The sequence below is a fragment of the Anopheles stephensi genome, chromosome 3 (assembly GCF_013141755.1).
Source record: "Anopheles stephensi strain Indian chromosome 3, UCI_ANSTEP_V1.0, whole genome shotgun sequence".
Lineage (NCBI taxonomy): Eukaryota > Metazoa > Arthropoda > Insecta > Diptera > Culicidae > Anopheles > Anopheles stephensi.
Window position 1 is genome coordinate 81,700,420 of NC_050203.1, and position 24,780 is coordinate 81,725,199.

General features: G+C 44.5%; 1 protein-coding gene and 1 long non-coding RNA gene across 7 annotated transcripts; one reads left to right on the forward strand and one right to left on the reverse strand.

Moving 5' to 3' along the window:
• The first annotated feature begins 600 nt into the window (after positions 1–600).
• LOC118513624 (dual specificity protein phosphatase 3) lies at positions 601–23,102 on the forward strand. 6 transcript variants are annotated; one of them, XM_036059688.1, is made up of 5 exons: positions 601–1,493; positions 20,265–20,446; positions 20,520–20,648; positions 20,929–21,026; positions 21,098–23,097. In XM_036059688.1, the coding sequence occupies exons 2-5, from the start codon at positions 20,295–20,297 to the stop codon at positions 21,298–21,300; spliced, it is 582 nt and encodes a 193-aa protein (XP_035915581.1). In that variant the 5' UTR covers positions 601–1,493; positions 20,265–20,294; the 3' UTR covers positions 21,301–23,097. The 6 variants fall into 6 exon arrangements, with proteins under 6 accessions (XP_035915581.1, XP_035915580.1, XP_035915577.1 ...); XM_036059687.1 differs by having other exon boundaries at positions 610–1,493; positions 20,917–21,026; XM_036059684.1 differs by lacking the exon at positions 601–1,493 and adding an exon at positions 6,751–7,237 and having other exon boundaries at positions 20,917–21,026.
• On the reverse strand, positions 20,498–24,740 carry LOC118513626. Its single transcript, XR_004906497.1, has 4 exons — positions 24,439–24,740; positions 24,272–24,369; positions 20,909–24,197; positions 20,498–20,848 (listed from the first exon to the last, which is right to left on the reverse strand). It is a non-coding gene; the product is annotated as an uncharacterized LOC118513626 (long non-coding RNA).
• Between the last annotated feature and the right edge of the window lie 40 nt (positions 24,741–24,780).

Sequence of the window (24,780 nt, forward strand, 5' to 3'; positions counted from 1 at the left end):
TGAACCAATTTTTAACCTGAATCGTGAACGTAAGCATCCAACATACATGCGCCAAATTCCGGTGAAACCTTACGAGCGGGCCCCTGATTACGGTCGGTCGATTCTCTGTTTTCGGTACTACGTCATGTCCCATTCAAAAATTGCCCGAACCCAATACGAGCTGGCTGGCTGCTGGCTGGAGGGTGAAAATCCCATCAGCAGCGTAGTTCATCCCGTACGAATCCCTGCGATACGCGCGTCACCAAAACGGCGTTCATTTCTGAGTAAAAGCTCCCAGGACGAGAGTTCGGGAAGCTTTGGAAATGTGGCACAAAAAAAAACACACACTCACCAAATAAAGCGGACATTGTCTGGAAGGACCTTTACGGGTAATTAATAATTTAACAATAACATTCGAATGATTCGAATTTAGCCAATGATTTCGCAATCTTGCAATTGTGCGTCCGCTCGCGTTCAGTTACTTAACGATTCATGCGCATTTTTCCTCCATCCGCTTGTGTGTGTGTCTGTCTATGCCGCTGTGTGTATGTTGATGAATCGTCGTGAATTTTACCGGCATTTGTTGGCATTTGGCGCTCGGGCAATGCTGCTCCTGCTAGTAGTACGCTCCACTGGGCCCGACCAAGCGAACGCCACGCCGTGATTCTGTCTACGTCATTCAGCGTTCGCTCGTTGGCGCAGAAAGACGCGAAGTTCCGGTTCCGTTCCAAGCGGGCAAGCTTCAAAGTGCTTCTCACAACAAAAAGACGGAGTGACCGACGGGGTATTTGGGGTGTTGGTGTGCTTTTTTGTTATTGTTATTGACGCCCCGAGTCACCGTGCTAGTGGATGGCAGAGCCGAAGTCAACGCATCCTGCTGCCACCATCATCTGATGTCCTGAGGAGGTTGTCCCTTCATTCATCATCACAGCAGGGGGGGCGAGTTTTTGCTTGTGCTTGATGAGCTTGTTTTACTACTGTACGTGTTGTTAGACCGGTCTGTGTTGCTCCCAAAAGTGTCCCCGGAGTTTGTCGGAAAAGTTTGTCCTCGGGGTCTCCCTTGCCGTGAATTCTGCGCGGTCCATGGTTCAGCAATCTTTACCAACACCGTTCGGAACATTTCGGGGACATTTCTCGGGGAGTTGCTGCGCAAAACAGAAAGGCAATCTCCGGTGATGTAGCCCGGCCCGCGTTCAACCCACCCCGAATCGGAAGTGTCTGACACGGCGACGACGACGTGTGGATGTGTTAAATTAATTAAGTTTTAGTGACGCATCAGGTCTGTGATATATAGTGACGAGGGCGAACTACCCGAAAGCGAATAGATTGTCATTTATCTTCGCACACAAACTCGTTCCAAAGTACGCGGCACGGAACATTCTCTGTGTTTGTGTGGTGTGTTGCATCACGTTGAGCAAAAACCCCGAACTGCAGCTAGTGCAGGAGTGCATCAGGGGTGCATCTCACACGCGTCTCACGCACACGGCTCACCCGAACCTCGCTGCTGAAGCCCCGTAAGTATCGTGTCTATATTTAAACGCTACCAAGCTAACGTTACCGCACCACGGGTCGGGTAGTAAACACCCGTAGAACGGCCGCCATGCCTAGAACGCGCTTTGGAGAACGCTCGACAATGTGGCGTGGGTGTGGGATATTTCGATTCGCGAAAAATACGCGCGCCATTTCCGATACTCCAACTCCCAACCCGACAGCCGACGCGAGACACTCTGACTGAGACGCAGTAAAAGTTCACGGTCAAATAGGGTATTCATCTAATTCGAGTCACCCTGCCCCCGCGCTATAGCATCTCATACTCCCCATCGGTGGGGAGTTCGTTCTGTCGCGCTCGGCCGACTGTTTATATGGCTTTTTCTTGACATCGATGAAAAGCGTTTGTCGGGCCTCACGTGAGCAGCAGAAAACTCGCACGTGAGAGTGAGATGGAATGACGATACTGATGAGCTGCTGGTAGATCTTCAAAATAAGAAGCATCAGGAACGTGTGCCTGTGTGTGAAAGAGGAGACCGAAAAGTTCGGGAAAAAGCCAATGTCCGACCGATGCGACCGTGTGTGTATGATGGGGGTCTCCTTCCCCTGAACCATTTCCCATCCTCACCGTCCTTGGTGATAAACCTTTGGAAAATGGATGATTAATGGTAGGCCTCCGTGTATCCGGAGGAAATTTGAGCCACTTCCACCCGAGCGGCCAGATTCGGGAAAACAACAACAGAAGCGAGTGAAGAAGCGTTAAGCTTATCGCATTTGGAATGTGAGTCTATGTGGGGAAATGTGCTGTGGTGATGCTGTTTACGCTTTTACCACTGGCGAGAGTGAGTGTCCTGTCAGGACCCACGGCTGGAGTCGCTCGGGACGATGACGAAGGTTTCACTGATGGCTCTGTTACTTTATGCTGTAGCTTTTCTTATCGTTGATATTTTTTTGTTATTGTTAGGATTTCCATCCCATATCTGGCTTCGGTCAAATGTATATATGCGGGTTGGTTAGGATGATGAGATGAAAAATGAAGTTTCATACAACGGAACGGAATGTGTGGTCTGCAATGAATGCTGTTATTTGGATGTTTGGAGCTGGGTGGGTTTGGTGGAGAGAAAATGATTAAACGTTTTAAAATCGTTCAATAATAGATTATGTACATTTGGACAAAACTAAAGCATAAGTAAGCTCATAGTAGCAGATGCGGAATGTGTCCCACCAGTCGCTTCAGAACTTCAAGCGTTGTTTGTTGTTGATAGGTGTGATATAGGAAATGCTTTAAATTTAACAAGTCTGCATAGCAAGATTGCTCATAATACACGGTGTAAAGCTTGCTGAATTAATCCAATTATATCAAGCTCATAATAAACTATGTAAAGCTTGTCCCACCGCTGTACATTTTGTTCACTGCGAAGAATGTTTTAATGAACTGTTTAATTCATTTTGATTGTCCTTCTATTTTTATTTTATTTGATCGTTAGAAAAACAATTTGTCTTCTTCAGATAACTTTTTAGGTATAAACGACACTTTCCACGTACGTTAACTTCAAGTAATCGATATGGAAGCGACGTACCTGAAATGAATTACTATTACAAACACGGTTTGAATAATTGGTTTTCATTTCCATTTCCTTCTTTCCTTATACTCAAATCACTCGAATATTTGAAACCCACTTCGTGCCACTTAAAACAGAAAGCATCGGATTATTGTGCCTGGTGTACGAGCTTTTCCCAGTTCTCCCACCCCCCCCCCCCCCCCCCTCCACACCAAATGAAATCGTTTATTCATGTAACATTATGCGTTTGCCGGGATTGAAAGGCAAACAAAAAAAAAAAAAACGGCAGCTTGTAATTTCCATTTCACTCTTGCTCTCCATTCCTTCCAAACCTTAATTGCTGCAAGGCAAATCATTATCAAGCACAGAGCGTGTGGGCTTCCCGCCGACTTCCCAAAACATGGGCCAAACTATGCTGTTCTTTTCTCGTCCTTTTCCCTTCCAAGCGGTGAGCTAAATATTTAATAAAGCACAGAAAACGGCCAGGGATGGAAAGAGAGACCTTTGCCTTGCTCTCTAACGATTCATTGTGAAATTGAATGAAATCGAGCGAAAAGCTTCCATCTCGTGCTCCATCAAGCAGCTGGCGGGCAGGATGGTGGGATAGTGTTTTGCTATTTACACCACGGTTGGAAAAGCGTCACTGGGCACAGAAAAGGACCCCTTAGAAAGGACAGCCTAAAGGTAAAGAAGCACTAGTACGATGGTTGACATTCCGAAGGGTGCCTTTCATTCCAGTGTGTTCGCCGGATAATAAGGCGAACACGCGACAAAACATCAGCGTCCGAGAGGATGAATGTGTTGTCAGCGTCTGGCACTCGTCATCGTGGTGCTGGTGCTTCCGTCTAATTTGTCCAACCAACTTTTGCAGCAAACGATGCAATGCGACCATGAATCCTGGCTTTTCCGTCTTCAATTGAAATGCCTTTAACCTTTCGGCGCTGCAAAGATTGCTTTGCCGAATGGGTGACAAAGGCCGCCACTATTTCTACACGGAATTTGTAAATTTTATGTAACTTCCTCGATGAAAAAAAAGAAGAGAGGCAGAAACCCCGGTAAGGAAAAGGAAAACCAGTCGCCGTTTGGCAGAAAACAATATCCATTCAAATAGGCATCGCGGTCTTGCACGGTCCACGGTGGTGCCTTTTGTAATCAGGATGACGTCCCAGGGGCGTGGAGCACGCAGCCTGTGGGTGGCCGATGGATGGGAAAATCCAATTTCCTTCCACTAACCAACGAAAGTGAGCCACTGCTCCACGATTCGGTTCTAATGAGCGTCAATGTTTCGTAGCTCCTTCTTCACGAGCCTTTCCACGCACGTCTTTCCTTCATTGCCACCCACTCGTTAACGGTTGTTTCATTTCCTTCCGGAGAAAGCAGAAGCGAAAAAAAGAAAAGACTCGAACGTCGATTTGCAGCGAGCAGCGCTTACTCGGCCCAGATGAACAGTTTTATCAAATGAAGCGTGACAATATCATCATTATCAGTTTGGTCTTCCGAGGGGTGTGAGTGGGTGATATTCTGACTGGGAGGGATTTTCCGTTTTCTTTCCCTTTGGTCACCCGTTCTGCTCAGTTTTGAACGGTGTACCGAGGAACAAAAGGGTCGTTGCCCGCATTTTCTTCGCCTGACAGGTCAAATACGCATTTTATTATCTCCGCTTTCTTGCGTAAGATGCACAATTCGGTAGACGAAAAAGGAGGAGCTTTTTTTCTTAACTTCCTTTCTGTGCTTAGCATCGAGGTGTGATAAAATTGTGTAGAAGATTTTTTTTCGATGTGGAGATCCTCATTTTTTTCTTGCTTCGTATGCTTGGGAGTTCTGAGAAAGGAAGATAGTGAAGGCAAGAGAAAAAAAAGCGTTTTTGGGTGGAAAGCAAGGCAGATAACATTGTGGTGAATTTCTGTCTCAAGACAGGGGAAATTATTTTCAGCTTATTAGGCACCTTTTTCCACTACAATTCTTTTTCTTTTCGATGTATATACAAATTATTTATGAATATAAATTTTATGAACTTATCTATTTTTAAATTAAGGCTTCAGTTATTTATGTATATTATATATTATATATTATTGGGCTTTGTAAAAATGAAGCAAAAGCTAAGAATAATTGAACATTTGATTTATTAAATTGTACAAACCTCAATGTTTTTAAAATTTAATTCTAATTTGACTACATTTTAAGACTTTAACCATTTTCGTTGATAAATTATAACTCATTTTTCAATTGAAACATGATTGAAAATGATTTATTTATTTAAAACAAAAAAACTTCAAAATTTTAATTTAACTTTGATCCTGTTTTTCTATATGTTGAATGTTTTAATGATAATCACTCTCAGTCTCTTAGTGCTTGAAGACATAAGTTTGCAAATTTTAAACTAATAAAATTCAATATCATTCTGATAACTTTTAATTGCCTCAGTTGGTATTATGTATCTTTTTTAAGATCATTTAGATAAAATTTAACAAAAATTTAATCATTACTTATAATTTATGCTGCTTCTAATTTTAAGTAGTCCTAAAAGATAAAAATTCTATGTTATTTTCCTTATATCAGTTCCCATTCTACTTTACTTGGTCAACATTTCCCGGAAAATCAAAATGATCTTCTAGAGCATTCATTTTAGCTTAAAGTACTTTAAGTATTTCATCACCTATTAGTACATCTCACCAGATGATGCAACGCGAGCCAAGCGAGAGAGCAAGCGAGGGAAAGGCAAAACCTTCGCGATTAAAGCAACCTCCTCCCCACCGGACGTCAAAGTAATTCGGTGTGCATGCAGACAAACTTCACGTTTCATGAATCATCCAAGTGCAAAGTGTACAAAACAATCAGACGCCATGCCCGTGCCACCCACACCGTGGTACCGAACCGAGGTTTATCACGGCGTCAGCAGAAAACCCGCTCACTCTCACTCTCAGTCACAGCGTGAGTCGGTGAGTTTATTTTTATCTCATCTCACACAGCAGCGCTCACGCTGTACAGACTGTTGAACGGAATTTGCCCTTGATTGAGGGTTTTAGCTTCAAGTTTTAAGGACAAATAAAGCATTTCAGTATTACGTTGGTCGTATTTTAGCTTCTACTTTAGAAAATCTAATTTAGAAACTTAAAGAGTGAGCGGTTGTGTTTATCTCACGCATGCGAGCTCACCTTGTGTCAGTCATCGCCCACATAAACGATACCAACAAGTGAGCTAGACACTCACACACATAACCTTCTAAACACCCCCCCCCCTTTACGGAACTAGTAATATGTTTTTCCGAGCGGTGTGGAAAAATGAAAAATCAACCTCAACCCCTCCTCCGCTCATTTTCTTCCTCACCCTCCACGACAGACAGGTGTGGAAAATCGTAGCCACGCATCGAAGCCAACACCGATCGACGAGGTTTGTTTTCGTTTGTGCCGTTCAAATGGTGGAGGTCGATAGCCGGTAAGGGTGACACAAGCACACTTCCCTTCCCCACCACCATCTTCCCGAGAATTTCCACTCCCGGTAGTCGGTGAGTAGCGAAACGCACACGGTGAACGGTTTTCACGAACTTTGGTGTACACAAAAACGGGTGCAAACGGCGTCATTACCTCAACCGGTGGGTGAGTGTGTCGGTGTGCATGTTTGTGAGGGAGAGGTTGCAAAAAGAGGAGAGGAGTGGGGCTTTGGCGTCGGGGTCCCTTCTGCCGGGCGGTTGGCAGCAGCAGGCATGGTTCGCTGCGAGCAGGTTAGTTGAGCTCAAACCGCGACCGTTGCAGCACGTGTACAGAGTATAGAGCAGCACCGAGCAGATACGGCGCTTGTGCTTGGCCTAACGTTTTTTCCACACGCTTCCCTTTTGCTTTAGTTCGGAATTTTCGGATCGGAAGCAGCTAAACATAGTTTTCCATTTATAAAAAAAGAAAAAGCTGGAAATTTTAAATCTTGTGTCAATTAAGTGTGTCACGTAGTGTATTGGATCGGTGTTCGAGTTTCGATTTTTTCGGAATTTTCTAAATTGTGGCGATATAAGAAACTTGCGTAAAGTAGTGCAAAATTTTGCTGTGAAGCTTTGGGTGAAATCGAAAAAAAAGTGGGAGCAGCAAGAATCCTCCAGTGTTAAGGCCAGCGAGAGAGTTGATTAAACGGATTCACAAACCCCGTTCGAGTGATTTTTTGGGCATCGATTAAACAAAATCCAACTACGACCACACAAAATGTCCTGGAGATACGCGGTACGTCCATATATCGTTTTGTCTGTCTGTGTGGGTAAAAGGGTTTAATGGGTTTGTAGAAGTTAAAAACGAGGAAGTTTTCTACAGGAACGTCCTCCTACCCACTATCACCCTGGGTTAAGTGGGGTTTGATCGTGAACGTGGATTTAATGCACATTTTATTAGAGTTGAAAGTTGTTCTGCTTTATGCGTTGGTGATTATGGGTTTGAATTTAGGAGCACTTTTTGTGAGGAAATCAAATCAATTTTGGAGAGTAAAAACTCGAGTTTTATGCCTTAAAATTGTATAAAAAGTTTAAAAAATTATATAAAGAAGTATTAAATTGGCGAATTGCCTACCTTTAGGCGTTGTAATCTATATTTCACGATACTACTGATAGGTAAATACCAAAATGAAATACTACAAGCATCAGAGTTTATATTACCCTATTTGAATTTTAAAATAATAACGCCTAAAGGTATGCAACCCTTCATGCTTAAACAATCTTAAAACTAAATATTTTTTCTGATAATTCACCTGAAAACAGTCTTATATGAACTCGCAAATAAATCTAAATATTATTAAGCATTTCTCATCCACAACTTCCACTCACTATTCAAACACCATATGATCGCTACCAGCGTTCCTAGCGCTCCTTCCTTCAACGGTTCTAGTATGAAAATAAATGCTTCCCAATTTAGTTTAGAGCTACGGCACTAAAGCCAAAACAATCGCTTCCGTCTGCTGCCGTAATCCCATCATTTATCCGGTAATCGATCCTGTAACTCTTCACCGCTGTCGCTTCCAATTTCCGCCCGGTACCCCGTTAATGGTCCGGAATGGTGATTTAGTGTGTATGGCACACAAAGAAAAGGTGAACCCGAACGGTTGTCGTCTGTGATTCATCCCGGTGATCTCGGTGTGCAATAGTTATGAGCATAGCTTTAACCTGAGACCACCCATCCGACCGATTGATCGGGTCAGGTCAAATGACGCCGTACCTTTAACTGGGCTGAGGAGACTGGGCTTGGGAGGTTTGGATCTCCGCCACCATTGTTGTCGGACTGTTGGGAAGCAAATCAGCTGCACGGCTACTACCGGAGATTTGCTTGCGACTGCCGCTCTACTAAATGGCTAATCAGACGAGCGGTTGTGACACATGTGCATTCGATTTGTGTAGATGCCCAACCTCTATAAATTGTGCTACACCGGAAATAGATTATCTCGATAGTATCGATGACAATGTCGGACGGGACAAAACAAACAACGGGCCGGGTGTTGTCGGTTCGGGGTGGGTGCTCATTTGTCATTATAGCGGATGAGTCAATTGAAAGGAATTAAATGCATCATGATGAGATCTTCGGTGTGATGATTCGGTGCTGGCGCGATGATGGGCTAGATTTGGTTTTTGTCTAAAGTGATCAAAGTCTTATATCTGAAGCTTTCAAGAGAAAAAATCTTGACAGTTCTTGGGTAGTATATGTCTCAAGTCATCAAAGTCTTATGCCTGGAGTTATCAAGAGAATAATATTTTAAATATTTATGAAAGTTTTATAATGTTGTTGTCTTACAATTTGTCTTTTCATTCTCAGAGTCTTTAACTCCCTCTCAAGCTGTTATCCCTGCCTTTCTAACAAAGTTTACATTATCACCATCATCTACCCGCGCATCCTTCCCTTCTTTGGGAGTTCGCTAACAATATCTAATTATAGCCATTATCACCTGGGCCCGGTGCTGGTGGATCCCACCGCGCGGCAGACGATGCGTGGAGCGAACTTGTCTCGCCGCTCACAGAACATTGTCCAACAGCTGTAGCACTTGACAGGTTCATCCGGGAGAACCTGTCCGGTTTTGGGTGGAATGGGCCAGCCCACTGCCCGAGCTACCGTCGACGGACCACCACCGGACCGAGGTGACCGTGAATGGAGTTTGTGCAAAAATATGCTAAACCCGCGTACGCGATGCCATTTTTAGACGCCACGCGTTTGCTACCTCCCAGTGCAGCAACCCTTCCACCTGGTACTTGTGATCCACCGAGTAGAGCGAACGAACTTCTTGGGCGTTGGCGTACGGTACGGGCAGCGGTTTACGCGTTTGAACTTTGCGAGTGAGAAGAAAAACACTCTCAGAACACAGAGTCTTGGTTTCGGTATAGGAGTTTGCGGTGCGCACGTGCTAAGCATACCGAATGCACACGAATGCAAACACGGTAAAGACCTTTACCGAGCCCCAGTGCCGGGAGTGAGGTCTAAATTGGATGCGTTTTTTTTTCGCATGTACCGATGGGAGAATCGAGTGCAGTCGAGCTCGTTGTGTGAAGGTCTAGCAACCGTTCGGTACCGGACATACGGAGCCACTTGCTCGTAAAGTACCTAGCGAAACAGGATGTTGGACCTGAGGTTGTGGTTGAGGGTCTATTTCTAGTTCTCTGACAACCGTTTTAAAGAGCAAGTGGGTTTTTGTGTCAAATGCAGGCACAGGAGAAGGTACCAAAGGGATTTAATAATGCATCGAAATTAGCTTTTTAATGTGCACAAATTCTATTTTCAGGACTGCATTTATGATGCAATTTTTTGTTGTTGGGGAGGAAATTTGATACGAAGTGGTTTTAGGGGTTCTAGATGAGGTGTTTTGGTTGGGTTTTATAAATGAAAACGAGAACTCAGGTATAATTAGAGGTTAAGAAAAAAATAAAAAGCTTGCTCATATTCTTGAGTAAGATATATGAAAAACGCCTAAAAGTAGGCAAAGGGATGAGTTTCATCGCTTCTTAGAGAACAGAATAAATTTTTTAAGGGACTTTTACAACAATTTCGAGCAATAACTCAATTCTGGATATTGGAGAGATATTCTTAAGCAAATACAAAATCCATATGACTAAAAATCCAGCAGTTCTTTGTAAAGGCCTTCTTTGAAATAAGCCTGAAAGTAGGCAATCCATCATTTTTCTTCGCTTTTCACGAAACAAATTTTTACTTTGATTTAAACATTTCTGATAAGAATTTTAACAACAAATACTCAAAATGATAAAATCTAGCTTTTGCATAAAATTACTCCTGAAAGTAGGCAACTGGATGACTTTAATCGCTTACTTCGGAATTTATAGTATCTTTCATGACAAGTGTCCAATCACACAGCTGAATATTTGAGTGCGTACCACCAATCACAAGCCACTACAATAATTTTCAACCACAAGCGCATTAGCCTAAAAATATATATCCTCCCATCTCATATAATCATAAATAATCTAACCTCCAGCTGCAGCTCCCGGCCCGACCAGACACTTTGATAACAACGAATACCAGCTGTTTGGACGATACCGTTCAACATCACTCGCTCTCTCTCTCTCTCTAGCACGAAGCTAACTTTGCCCATAAATCCAAACCGCTAAAGTTTTGCGCTCCCGCTTCAGCTTTCGGTCAACTTTTTGCCGAACGACGCGATGTGATGTTACGTATATTTTCGCACATATTACTCACGCCCGGTGTCAGATTAGGGGCAGCAGCACTACACACACCCACCCACCGGCAGCAATTACTACAGACACCTTCCTACTGAAAAAGAGATGAAGTAGGGGGGAGGCTAGGAGGTCAAAGAACCGAACAAAGAAAAGAAACGCGGGACCAGTGAAAGCTAAATGTATCCTTTACTACAGCTGAACGAGATCATAAATATTAACCAAACGTTACGATTATATTTACGGCACCAGATATACTCGGGCGGTTCTGATGGCGGTGGTAGTTGTGTTATTTTGGGGTCACAAAAATAGCACGTTTTATTGTGGACGGTGAGACACTTGTCATCCCCCTTCCCCATTCCAACAACAAAAGCAATGCAAAGGGATTGCACAGCGTTTTGTTCTTTCGGCCCCAGCGTAATCAGTATTTGGCAAATAAACAGGAGTTGCCGAGGTGTGTTGCCGATTGTGGTTATTGCAATGGTCACCTCTTATCGTTCGGTTCGGAAATCAAAACCAAAGGTGTGTGTGTGTGGGAAGAGGTGAGGTGGCAAGGGATTCAAGAAGAATGAGATTGCTTTCAGCTGAACCTGACGACATGATGAGGCAACACCGCATCAGCATGATGATGCTTATGAGCAGAATGGTTGGGATGATGCCAAAACGGAACGGCATAAAGTGTGTCAGCGCAGCGGAGGAGCGAAAGCATTTGTCAGAATTAAAATAAACACTTGTTACCAATCGTGAGCGGTACCGAAGAGCGGCATTTTAATGGCCACTTTGAGTTGATAAATATTGCAACTGATCGTGCACTACATTCGGGTGATTTTTTTTTAATGAATAATTAATTATTTTTAATTAAACATGATTTAAATGCTTTTGATGTGGAAAAATTGTCAACTTTAAAATCGTTTCTCTTAAGCATAATTCTGAACGCAGAAAACCCCCAACGCACAAATACCTTAACAAAACTCCATACATTTTACCAGCCACCAGGCGCCTCCATGGAAAGCTGTTAAAATGAAATATACTCCCCAAAACGAGCATCCAGATGCTATTTTAACGTCGGCTAGCATTGTGACAAATCATGCCTTTCCCCCCACTCTCCTCCTCCTTCACCCTACCAAGAATGCCAGATTGGATTTATCACCGTTGTTTAATTTTCCTGAAATCCATTAATTTCCCTCAGCGCTTTATTTGCTGCCCCCGAATCCACACCACCAACGGATGCTGCTTCCCGGATTTCGCCGGTATGGACACGGTTTTTTGTTGTTGTTGTTGTTGTTGCTCCCCACGCAATGGTTGTTGCAGGATCCGATTTCCTGGTGCGCAATAAAGCACCGAGCCGCGATTGTGCTTGAAATAAGAGGATCAATATTTCCCACCCATTGAGCTCGCGCCGTGTCCTTTGAGCGACCAACAGCGACAAAAACCCAGCTCCCGGCAAACAAGCAAGTGCTTAACTTTTACCCAGCTTCACCATAAAACGGTGTGTGCTGGGAAAGAAAGGCAAACAAGGAAATTTCTTGTTCTCCGGGCAGCAGGCGTTAGAACTAGAAATTGCAATAAAGGACGTGCACCAGAAACAGAATCGTGCGAGACCCATCACACGACGCCCTTGGCCCACACACTGAGTGAGAGAGAGAGAACATCATCGGTTCCTCCGTTGGGCGGACCGGACCGCATCCTAATCCTGGACGTGTTCGAGCGGAAAGGCATTCTAAATGGTTCGTAATTATTCCCGCCGGAGGACATTTCAGGCTGTGTTCCTGCTGCGCCCGGTGTGTAACGAATTTCAAGGCTAGGATTTTGCTTTCTTTTCGCTGACGTTTTTCCTTTTCTCTGTTTTCCCTTTCTACCTTCTGGACAGCTGCTGGACTGCTGCTGCGAACTTACTTTCATAACTGTATCCAATTAGCCGTAATTTGTCGTACACCCTTCTCGCCAATTAGTTTTGCGGTCAAGTGGTGCTGCAAGTTCTGTTGGTTGTGGTAAATGTTTGCATTCGCTGTCATGATACATGTACAGCAAATCGTTACGATTGTAGTGACGGTTTTCTAAAGGGGGCTTTAGGCCTTTTTACTGGAGGTTGATTCACTGCCCAGTTCAAAATAGACGATTATTAACATTAATTCAAAATATTTCGAATTTAAAACAAATATTCTGTTATAATGAAAGGTTTGACATTCCTGATCAGTAGCATCCAACTCAAGTTTTACTCAAGATATAGTTCAAGAAATCCTTAATTGGCTGACTAATACCATTCGTCTAAAAAGGGAGAAAAGGTGAGGATGGAGTAGAAAGGTTTGATGACATGCATTTTTCTTTCAATTTAAAAAATTATATGCACCGCTTCTATTAAATATATTTCTCTAACTGACTGGTCATACTATTTTAAATAAGTATGTTAAATTAGTCCTTTACTGCATTGTTAATTATTAACACTGCTTTAATTTCTTTTTCCTTGGAATTACAACCTCTAAAGGTCTCGGCCTTATAAAATAAATAAATAAATCAATATTTTATTTTCTCTTTGGCACTTAGCAGGGCTGTCAAACTGCTCTTCAAGCACAATCCCACAGTCGCTCCCCTAAAGTTAATTTTAATCCATGCGGTGTGTAAGATTAGACGCATCCAAATACCACAACCAAAAAAAAACAAGCATACGATCTCACCTTGCCCGCGTTATGCTCCACGGTGTTCTTGGATGTATGTCATCGCAGTGTACTTCTCTCGCTCCCCTATTCTTGAAAAAACACATTCCACGCGTGAAGTTTGCCACATTTGCACCACTGCACGGACGCTTGGAAGTGGACTATTTTTATACTTCTCAGGCGTAGCACACCGTGGGGGAAATACAATCCACGCCACGCCACACGTTCATGACATTGGAATGCTGGATGGATGATGAGCTGGCGAGCGGTCGTCCGAACTAGATCATCCCACCATAATGGTCGGTTCGCCGGTTGCGCTGAATGATTGATTTAACGATGCGAGCGAAGACTTATGGCTTATTGTATAGTAAAACAGCGAAATACTGCGCTCGCCATAAAACTTGTTATAGAAGTTCGATTTAAAGCTCATCAATTGGCCACGTCTGGTAGTTACGTAAAGTACTGCCAAAACGAAGAGCTCATCCAACGCTATTCGTTGACATTCCCATTTTATTTCCTATTTTTTCGTTTTTGATTATCTACCCATTCCTACTAAAACTGGTGCGCTTCACAATGAGTCTAGAAGCGATCAGCTATTTACGACTAAAGTTTGACCTATAGAGGACTCGCTCTTAAAACGAAGTTCTTCTCAAAACCAGTCCTCATCGATTGCATTTCGCTTGAGTGCACTTTCTCATCAGCTCCTGCGGCAACGGCACGGTTAATCATCTGATCAACCTATCCCGTCCCGCTAGCATAATAATAAACCACCCAGTACATCAATAATTACATGATCCACTCATGGCACATTTACGTGCCATTCCGAAACCCGGGACGGCTCGACAGTCTCCTTTCGCGGCCAGTAATCAATTATAATCCAATTATAGTAAACCTTCCAGGACAGGGCTCAATTCGCTTCGGACTGCTTCGGTGTGCATGTATCCACTGGAACGACACGTCGCTTTAATTAGTTTCCGGATGCGCGAGGGTGCGATTCAACCATATTCGTGGAAGGTGGCCTTCCGGGCTTGTGACCATAACTCGCCCAATCTATCGCGAATCGGGCGATAAAGTAAACATGCACCTGCAAAAGCGCTTATCTCGTTGTGCATATCGATCGATTAAGGTATTAAAAGGGGTTGCCTACGCTTGCAGTAGAACATCTCCCATGAGGGTGTCAGCGTGGTCAATCTCAACCCTGCTCGTCGCGTGCACAGGCAAATACCCATAAATGGTAGTTATTATTTGCATCCTCCGTCACCGGTCACGGGGATCCAAAAACAGAGGGACCCTCCAAATAAAAAAAACGCTCACACATGCTAGAAACAACAGCGAATTCCTGTGGTCGAGTATGCCAAGGGAATAATATTTGTCAGCCTCGGTCAACCGAGTACGCTGCTCGATTATGGTAGCAAATACCCACACGCGGGCACCAACCACGTGGTTCCACGCTATATTGCGTTTTGATTCGTTGCAGTTTTTTATTGTCATGCCGGAGCAAGCTGTTGGTGCAGTTTGGAAAGCTTTATTCAACGATGCATACACGAATATATGGCATTTGGGTATGTGAACTATTTTGAAATTGGAAAAAAGCAGTTCGCTTGCAGGTTTTTTACTTACTGAGAGGAATTCAAATATGTTTCCCAATTTTTTATTGTTTTTCAACTCCATTGTTTATGGTTTCCATGAAGAAATCCACGAAAAAAAAATCGAAAAATAGTTCTAGATCTTTATCACAGATGGCGTTGAGGTATTTGATGAGTAAATATAAATTTATGTATTTATTTACTCGTTTCATTTATGACAAATACACATTTTTTATACAAAGCAGTTACTTCTAGTTTTGTGTGAAAAATTTCACAAAAAATTGAAAAGTAGTTTGTTTACTTACTTACAGATGACGTTGGTATTTATGCTGCTGAAGTATAATTTGTTTTTAGATTTTATAATTTTAATGTATAATAAAACATACTTTTACTAAATTTTTCACATTAAATATTTGTAAGAAAAAAGGAATCATACTAGATTGTATTTAAAATCTAGCAAAATCCTCACTCGTCTAATCCCACCTTAAGCAAGCGTTACGTGACGTTACGTGACGTTACGTTTGTTTACTTCACCCCCACGGGCAATCACTCACCAAACACACACACCACAGATTCACACATACCGTTGCTACGTTACACGCGACATTCCCCGGGCCGTCAGAGAACAGGGCGGCTCTACGTGGTTGGAAAATGTTGGAAACAAACAAATTCATTTGCCCATACTCTTCCGCCGTCGGTGTGTCGGGTATGAGTGGACTTCCGGGTGGCCTTGTCCTAATAATTTTCCTTCTTCCTTTTTTTTTTGTTTTCCGAAAACCGCTTCAAACATTCTCTTGCCGTACAGAATGCATCCAGCTGCCGAGGTTCAGGTGAAGGACCAATGGCACAGTTTTGAAATGCCACCATGGAAGTATCGACGGTATTCGAAGGATACAGGAGTTTGGGGAGACCTTGCGAGCACCTTTACCCCCAAACGTAGTAGCGGTCTTCTTCGTCGTAGGTTGAACCTATGGCTGAGGGAAACAGGGGAAAAACACGTTGTTTGCTTAGCGATGGCGAGTCAACACATGCAAATTCCGTCTTCTCTCCCCCGTATTCCGCCACCGAAGGGAGTAGTAGCTTTTGTAATTGCTGGTTCGCTGCTCCAGATGATGGTAGACGTCGAAGGAAATTACTGCGAGAAAGTAACCGGCCAGTTGACCAAGGTTGGTTGGTTGTATAAAGCAAGGCGCAAACAAACGGGCTCGGATTCATGTTTGCCGAGGGAAACTCTTTTGTTGGATGGCCGCCGACAAGCGGTGATTGGAAGTTTTGCCAACAGAGCGAGAGTTGGGGGGGGGGGGGGGGGCTTATTTTGATTGGAATGATTAGCGGCAGCTTGGCTTCTGGTGAGAGCTATTGTGAACTCCGAAAACTCAAATCATACTTTGCTGCGGAGCAAAGCGTAGGCACGAAATTGCTTTTCAAAACTGTTTAATTGCTATCGATAAACTTCCTTTATATTCGTGGGCAGGACTTTGAAGCTCTCCAATAAAGTTATCCAACGGTTTGAAGTTGGTGGTTGATCTAGAAACGATAATACATTCATACAGTGTTTCTGATAGATAGCGCCTTTCACACTCACACAGTAGAGAGAAATTGTTTGCAGCAATTACTCTACCGGCAACACGAAAATGGACACTTTGTCTAATGGAACATAACGTTGACAGCGCTGACAACAATCATGGTACAAAGTAACGCTCGTGTACGGTATGTATATAATTAATGCTTTCCTTTTTTTGTTGTGAAATTCACTCCACATTGACCACACCTCGACTGCAGCAATTCCCGATTATCTCCCTCACGGACATACTCCCGCCATTGACACTCTCACTCAACGAAATTAATGCTGACCTTGAACTAGGGAAGCTTATCAAACGGCCACCACGGAATGTAGTAGAAGTAGATCAGCAACGTTTGCCAGCTCGATCGATGGCCTGCCCAACGGCAATACTACAACTATTTTCACACGCTTCCGAAGGTCTGACACTTCGATACCGCCCGAAGGTCACAATCTTGCCCGTACTACAATATTTACTACAGAAGTGGCGCCGAAAAAATTCAACCGAATGCCGAATTGGGCAGGGAAAGTTGGATAGTTGCGGAGCGCAATTTTCTCCGAATACTCACAGTCACAATCTGAATAAATTACAACAATCTGAAGCATTTCTGCTGGAATCGTGGACGTAGAACGTCACGTACACCAGCGGTTGGCGAGTTCCTGGGAAGTGAATGTCCAGTCGAAAGTTGGAGAATGAACCTCACGTACAGAGGGATGACGACTTTCGGTCTAGTTGGCGCCATTTGATTGGTGCAGTTGTGAAATGAATTCGCCGGACTTTAAGTAGCTATTCTTCTAGGATTCAGAACGAAGACGAACTACTTAATTATTATCACAACTCTCTGGGTGCTTCATGTAACGTATCCAATAAGTTCTATCCACTGGGGTTTTATTATCCTGATACAGAATAATTCATACCAACAAATCTGCGAAGCTAAATTTACACATCCTTGACACCTTCCCGAGGACACGAAAGACCCATTTGGCAACGATCCAGAAAAGTAATGCCACTGCCGGAAGCCCCGACAGGGTGGGAAAAGAGTACCTTAATTCAATCACCGGCCGGAATCCGAGTTTCCCATCATTTCCCATTTGCATACTTCACGCTAAGAGGCCACTATCGAGCCATGACGGCTAGAATTCACCAAATCCCGAGCACTAGCGGACAATCCCAAAAGGGGATTTGCGAACATCTGCATTACACAGGAAAAAAGCGTGTCTACGCGTGTGTGCTTGTGATTCGTGAAGCTTATCTGAGGTAGAAACTCCTGAGGCGAGGTACGTTTTGACACATTAACATCCCGAGTGTGTGATATCGCCAAGAAATGTCATTATGACCGTTGTTCGAGCGATGTGCCGTGCAACGACCTCAACGAAAAATCTATTTGCCTCAGGACAGAGAACCCGCTCCCGTTCGACAACAAAGGAAAAACGGAAATCTAGCGTGATGATGAACCGATACCATGAGCAGTGGGGGTAGTAGCTTTACAGGTGACAACTCAACCGAACGCTTCCTTTGTACACCTTTTTCGGGGGAAAAGGAGAGATTCAAACATCCTCAAACTCTGTACACGAGTCGTTTCGGTTGTATTATTCATTAGCCTAGGAACGCTCGGAAACCCAACGGGTTTGTGTCCCACACACACACACACACACACTCACATACCTTCCATGAAAATTGCCTTCAGGCGGTGATGTCGTCGGTGCGGAAAACTCGGCTAGAGCGGAAGTGCAAGAAGGAGTAAAAGTGACAGCACGAAACCCGACTGCCGATTTGAATACGAACCGTCGCTTTGGAATGTACAGCACCTGGGACGGTTAGGTTAATACCTTACCTTTGGCCATCGGTGGCAGTCATTCCGTGCCGTGACTTCAGTGCGAGTTGACGTGTCCGTGGGTTTTCAGAGTTCGGAGCTAAGACAGTCCTTCTAGCTTTGGTGGATCACCTATAAAGAACCTCATCTATTGGAAACGGGAGATTGATCGAAACCTCCATCATCGTGCTTCGACTGCTCTAGTTTAGTGTTGTGGTTGGGTGCTCGATGCGTTAGAAAACCTAGCAAAAGGAAAAGAAAAGTGCAATAAGTGAAGAAGGACACTTCATAAAACGAAACTCCGTCGATAGTGTGCGCTGTGTATAGTTTTTATTACGAATCGGTCAAACTTTTTGGATATCTGTTGTCAACGTGTTGCTTTGCTTTTTCCAGGACCAGGACATAAAAATGGCTAAAACCATCAAGAAGGTGAATGACCTAGTAGCACGAAAGTGGTTCGGGGTTGAGTTTGGGATATTTAAGCTCTAAGTCTCTTAGTCCTCGAATTAGTTGCATTTATCTGAAAATTATAAAGAAAGTTTATTTAAAGACTTCAAATACCCTGATAGACTTCCAGAACGGAAACTAAGCCGTTGGGATACTAAGTCTGCTAATGTTAAAGCGAGAAGTCTTACTAGCTCTCCCAAGAATATCACTTTTGGACTGGTTTTTGAAGTCAAACGAACTTATAAATGCTACTTAGTCTCCTAGACACTAAGTCTTGACGTTTGTAGCTTAAAATGAGGTCTCAAGATAACTAAATCATTGAAGTAAAAATTGAAGTCTATCTTATACTCTCACAACTTTGGACAGCAGATATTTACCAAATTCAAATTATACAGAGTTCAATATTGCATTTCATCATTCCATAACATCCTTATCAAACTGGCCCATCCAGCACCGATCGGTAAATCGGTCCATTTAATGTAATTATTCTCCCAGCAACAAATCGATGTCTCGCGATTTGAATATTTTATCTATAAAAACGCGCCACGCACAACATTCAACCGCAACCGACCAACCGACTGGCTCAGAGACAATGCTACCAGGGATGCATGCCCCTTCTTCTTCGGCTGTCTTCGGGTTCGTTTCGGGGGTGGGACGATCCTTTGTGAATCCTTCATTGTTATTCAAGTACCATTCGGAGCAGGGGACGACCGAATCGCCCAACCCCACCGTCTGTTTGGGGGTTAGGGGCCAAGCTGCATCCATCATGGTAATGGATTAGTTTTGTCATGTTTATCGATGAAAAAGAATCGACCTCCCGCTGTGTGTGTATCTGTTTGATGTTTGATGTAGGGATTAGTACGGACGGATGCTTCCACCTCCACGGCTGCTCAGTTGCACCGACAGTGCCACGTGCCATTTGCTGCCCGTTTGTGCTTTTCATCGCACCGGACCGTCAGACACTGGGCACTGTAAATAAAGTATAAAACTATACCGTACATAATTCAATGGCTTTATCAGCGATTTATGAAGTGCCAATATGGACACCCGGCCGGCGCTCAACAAAAGACACTGTGGGTGACTCCAGTGGGTGGAAAAGTCCTCAGGAAATCGCGCACCCCGGAGTGGCACTAATCGATAATTGTCTAACCCTTCCTTCCTGCTCGCAGCGTGATACTACTCGAACGCGTGCCTTCAACACGCTGGCTTATCGCTCAAGTAAATCGCTTCGGCCAAACCCCACGCGCCACCATTTGGCCATTTTGATGACTCACTTGTGTGGCGCGTTCCGGATGGTGCGACCCGTGGGACAATATGTGTGGGTATCACGAATCCCCGGCGTGCGGGCTTTGGTGGGAACTGATTTGTGAACCACACGACACGCAAGCCTGATGATGGTGATGATGATGATGATGTGTTCGCTTTCAAAGCTTTATGACATTTAATTAGAGCGTTTCCTGTGCATTCTTTGCGCTGCGAGGTATCTCATTTGCCACCATTGTTTTTTTTTTGCCTTTCCTCTTCACAGTATCTGACACACTACCGTAATAACGACAAAATGGCGGAACAAACGACTGGGCGGCAGCTGCAGCGGATCCTTCACTACTCGGTCACACCGTGCCGGCCCATGCTGGGCCTTCGCCGTTCCGAATGTGCATTATATGACGTTGACTGTGATGAAGTTTACCCCCGGCTGTACATTGGCGATGCGTAAGTTACTTTTTGGCAGCCAAATCCACAAGTACGCTCTACTTACACTGCGAAATTCTACGCCCCGTTACAGTAACTCAGCGAAGAACAAACAGTATTTACGGTTGATCGGTGTCACACACGTGCTAAACACGGCGGAAGGTACTCGCTTCGGGCAGGTTGACACGGGGCACAGCTACTACCGGGATATGTCCGGCATTAGGTAAGCTTGGATTCGCTTGGATACGGTGCAAACAGACTCCCGAACTGCAATTGATAGGCAAAATTAGCACCCACTGAAAACTCTCGCACTCACCTCGGTATATATCCTTCTGCTCCCGGAAGGTCCGGAAGAAAGAGTTGGTCCCTTAAAAATTCCAATTTCCGATGGACCAGGGAGCTTAGACCAAAGATAATGGACACCTGCAAAGAACCGTTGGCTTGTAGTGTGACAGAGTGAACAGTATTGCTACCATCACTCACGGTTCAAGGTGTACTTTTAGGTATATGGGCTTCCCGATGATTGACCAGCCGACGACGGACATCAGCCGGTACTTCTACATCGCCTCCAAGTTCATCGAGAATGGCATCAACAGTGGAGGTAAGCATCTGGAGATCTCTCCTTCCCTCTGGTCAACTCTAACTCGATCTCTCTATCTTCCCGAAAAACAGGTAAGGTGCTGGTCCACTGCATGATGGGCATGTCCCGATCGGCAACCTGCGTTCTAGCGTACCTAATGATTGCCCGCAAAATGACCGCGGCCGAAGCGATCCGTACCGTGCGGATGCATCGGGACATACGTCCGAACGAGGGCTTCCTGCAGCAGCTGGCCGATCTGGACAATGAGCTGAAACGGGACCGGTTGTACTATTGACTCGAGTGTGGGCAGCGCTTCAGAAAGAAATAATGATGCCGATTATATTAATCCACAAGAGGAACCGGATGCGGGAGTACAGATATAGAGGAACAATTCCTAACCAACAAAGAACACAAAAGCAAGAGCACTCGCGTACATAATCACGATCGTGTGTGTGTGAAACTAATCTCTTCTAACTCATCAAACCACACTATTTTAACTCTCGTACTCTCAGGCATCGTGCCGGAGTTGGCGGTTTCCCCGGGCAGAGTGCTCGAAAGATGACAGATGGCAGCTAGTGAGGGGCAATATATTGTGATTTTTACCACGGGGTAGAATACTTATGGGTGGGAAACTCCAAGATCCATTCCGCAAACGATTGCCCACAGTACAGGAAAAAAGCGAGAAGTTAAGCGGCGAACACGCACACAAGTTGCTCTAAATAACATGTTTGTTTGTTAGTATACTACATCACTATTGCGGCAGCAGAATTCTTCATTTTCTTCACTAGGAAGAGGTCATTCGATGAGAGGGGCGAGAAATCTACTGAACGCTTTTTTATTCGTGATCGTGCTGAAACGTGAGAGATCAAGTTTTAGAAAAGGGTTCCTCTCAAAACCCAACAAGATATGTATCAGAACTTTGCTTTAAGGCGAGGGGGTTTACGGAAAGCCGATCGTTCAAACCAATCAAAAACCGAGACGAATGTAGCAGGTGGCAGACTGCTCACCTACAACCACAACAACAACTACAGCGATCCAGGGAAATACAAAACATACCAAATCTTACCCAAACGTAGCGAATAGTGTCAGGACTTTTTAAATGGGGAAGTTATTTACCATTCTAGATTCTAGATCTGTTCGGTCTGTTATCGGAAGCATCACAACTCTCAGCAGGCGCGGACGTTGGACGAGAGATTTGTTTTCCCCCTTTTATTGTACAGAAGGTAGACAGAGCTCCACCGAATGTCAGCCGGAACTATGCAGAAGTACACTAAACCTAACGAATAGCTACATTGAAGAAACCTCCGAATCTCAACGAGAAGCAGGGGCAGACAACTTTTTGGAGCGTGTGTGAGAAAATACAACGAGCAGCTGTTGTAGCGCAGTAGAACCAATAATAGCAACTCTTATAAGCATAGACCAGAAGTTTGGGGACAGGGCATAGCAAAAAAAAAACCCACAGACACACATTTTTTGATAACAACTACTAGTAGTGCTAAATTATTCAAGGAACGATAGAGAGCGAAAATAAGAAGAAAACCAAAGCCATATTCTAGACGCCGGCGGTTGTACAGGGGAGATAGCGAGTGAAACCCCTGCATGTGTTGCCAAGGCAGAGCCTGGGGCATTTTACAGCTCAGATATAGCTTGTTGGGCGAAGCGGATGGGTTAATTTGATAGGACGACGCAGATTTAGCAGCAAGTTGAGATGTTGGAACGAATTATTGACAGTTTTAATGGGAAGCAGCAGCAAGACGGTACAAGGAAGCGATAATCATGCCAGGATACTGGTTTGTGCGTTTGTTTGGCTGCGTTATGCCCACCAGCCTTCAAGGTGCGTGGATGGCAGTATTAGAGAGCACTATTTACAGAAGCGACGAGCTAGGCAAGTAAGAGGAACGTGAGAACGAGTCGGAGAGGTGAGATTAAAAACAGAAGAAAAAAAAATGCAAAGTGCTATTAGGAATGGTTTTAAATCATTACTGGATCGGTTTGGAAGTTAAGATTACAAGAAGAAACACACTTAAACACACACACACACACACACAAAACAAGGCATCGAAATGGATGATCTAATAAAGGCAAAACCAAACAAAACGGAAGCAAATGTCTTACTTCATTCTACCTTTAAATCTTCAACGCTCGATCGGTGATCGATGGGCTCTACGATCACGGCATTACGTCAACCGCGTGCAAGGATGTCGTTAGCGTCTTCTAATAGCCCGAGGTCCGGAGCAAAACAAAACGGGAGTAAACTCACAACATTCAGCCCAGCGTGGAGCCATTTAGCCGCCGTTCGTGTTCGTTCGTTAGTTAGTTGTGGTTCCGTCCAATCTATCGGCAAGATCTGCGCCAATGTTTTGGAAGCAGCAAGTGCAAACATTGGTGTATTCCGGGATCATTATCTTGATTGGTGGGAAGAAGTGTCTTCCTGCTGTGATAGGGCACGCGCGATCGAATAGACGTGCTGGATGCATACACAGCCTTTGTCGCAGACTAAATACACCGATTAAAGGCCAACAATAGCAGTTGGCTAGAGTCTAATCAATGGTGCAAACCGAATTCCCCGGAACACGAGCAAGTTTTAAGGTTACAAATCAAATCCATCGACGGGACTGAACATCTCCACTTGATCCTCCACTTCAACTTCAACCTGCACATCAGGCGTTCTTGACGTCTCGAAAAAGAAAAGTAGTTCAACGTTCTTGAAGGGTGAAGGCCACCCCAAGAAATGCGTTCGTTTCGTAAGACCAAAATATTCCTAAGCAACAAACAGAAAAAAAAAAAAACATCTTCCATCCAATCGTCATCGGTTCTGATAATTGCGGTCAACCGTACAGCAGAGCCCTCTTAGTAGCGCGTCCTAGTTCCCTAGCGCCGATAACCTCACCACACCCTGCACCGGGGCTGGCGGCTGTGTAAAGTTCTTTGCCACGTCCTGCAAGACACTGCTGCGCACACCGTAATTGAGGACCAGAACCACACCCCGCTTTGTACCAGATTTGACCGGGCAGAGCGTGTGTGTGTGTGTGTGTGTGTCTACGTCATCTAGCCTGGCTAGGTCCGGTGGGTTCTGGCTGGCCGAGAATGCGGCAATTGACCGGGACAAAGTGCGCAAAATCGTGCCCATCTGCCAGGCTTATCTTGAGTTGGGTGCCTAGTTAGGGTTGGCCGTTTTACACACATGCCTTGCTGGAAGAGGCAAGAGATTTCGTTGTAATCGATTAAGATGATCATTAATGGAAGTCAGTTTTTCGGTCGCTTACCACACCGGGGCGACCGGGATTCTCAGCGTTGCACTGTTACACACCAGGTATAACGCCACACATCGCAGATACGCCACTAATTCACGGTGTGTACGGCCCTGAAATAAACAATAACAGCCAATCCGGATGAGTGCTTCGCCTATCGAATCTCCGCCGCTGATAAGCACCGTGCCTCGTACGGTGAGGTTAGCAAGGACGGCTGCAGTTGCCGCGCTGGTGGGAGCAACCGCAGGCGAGATACGTACGTCCTCTATCGGAACGTACCCAACAGACACGAGGCATGAGTGGTCGATTTCTTGGTGGGTAATTTGGGCACTAGATGCGAGTACCGCAACAGTCAACAGGGCTCTCGATTTGTTGTGATTAAACAAAACGCACACAAAGACGCGACGGCCATCATCGACAGCCACCAACAAACAAGCACACGCCTTCCAGTATCGTCGTCGCCACGGATCGGGTGACGGATGATCTGTACAACGGCAGTCAGCCAGCCTGACCATGTATTGGTG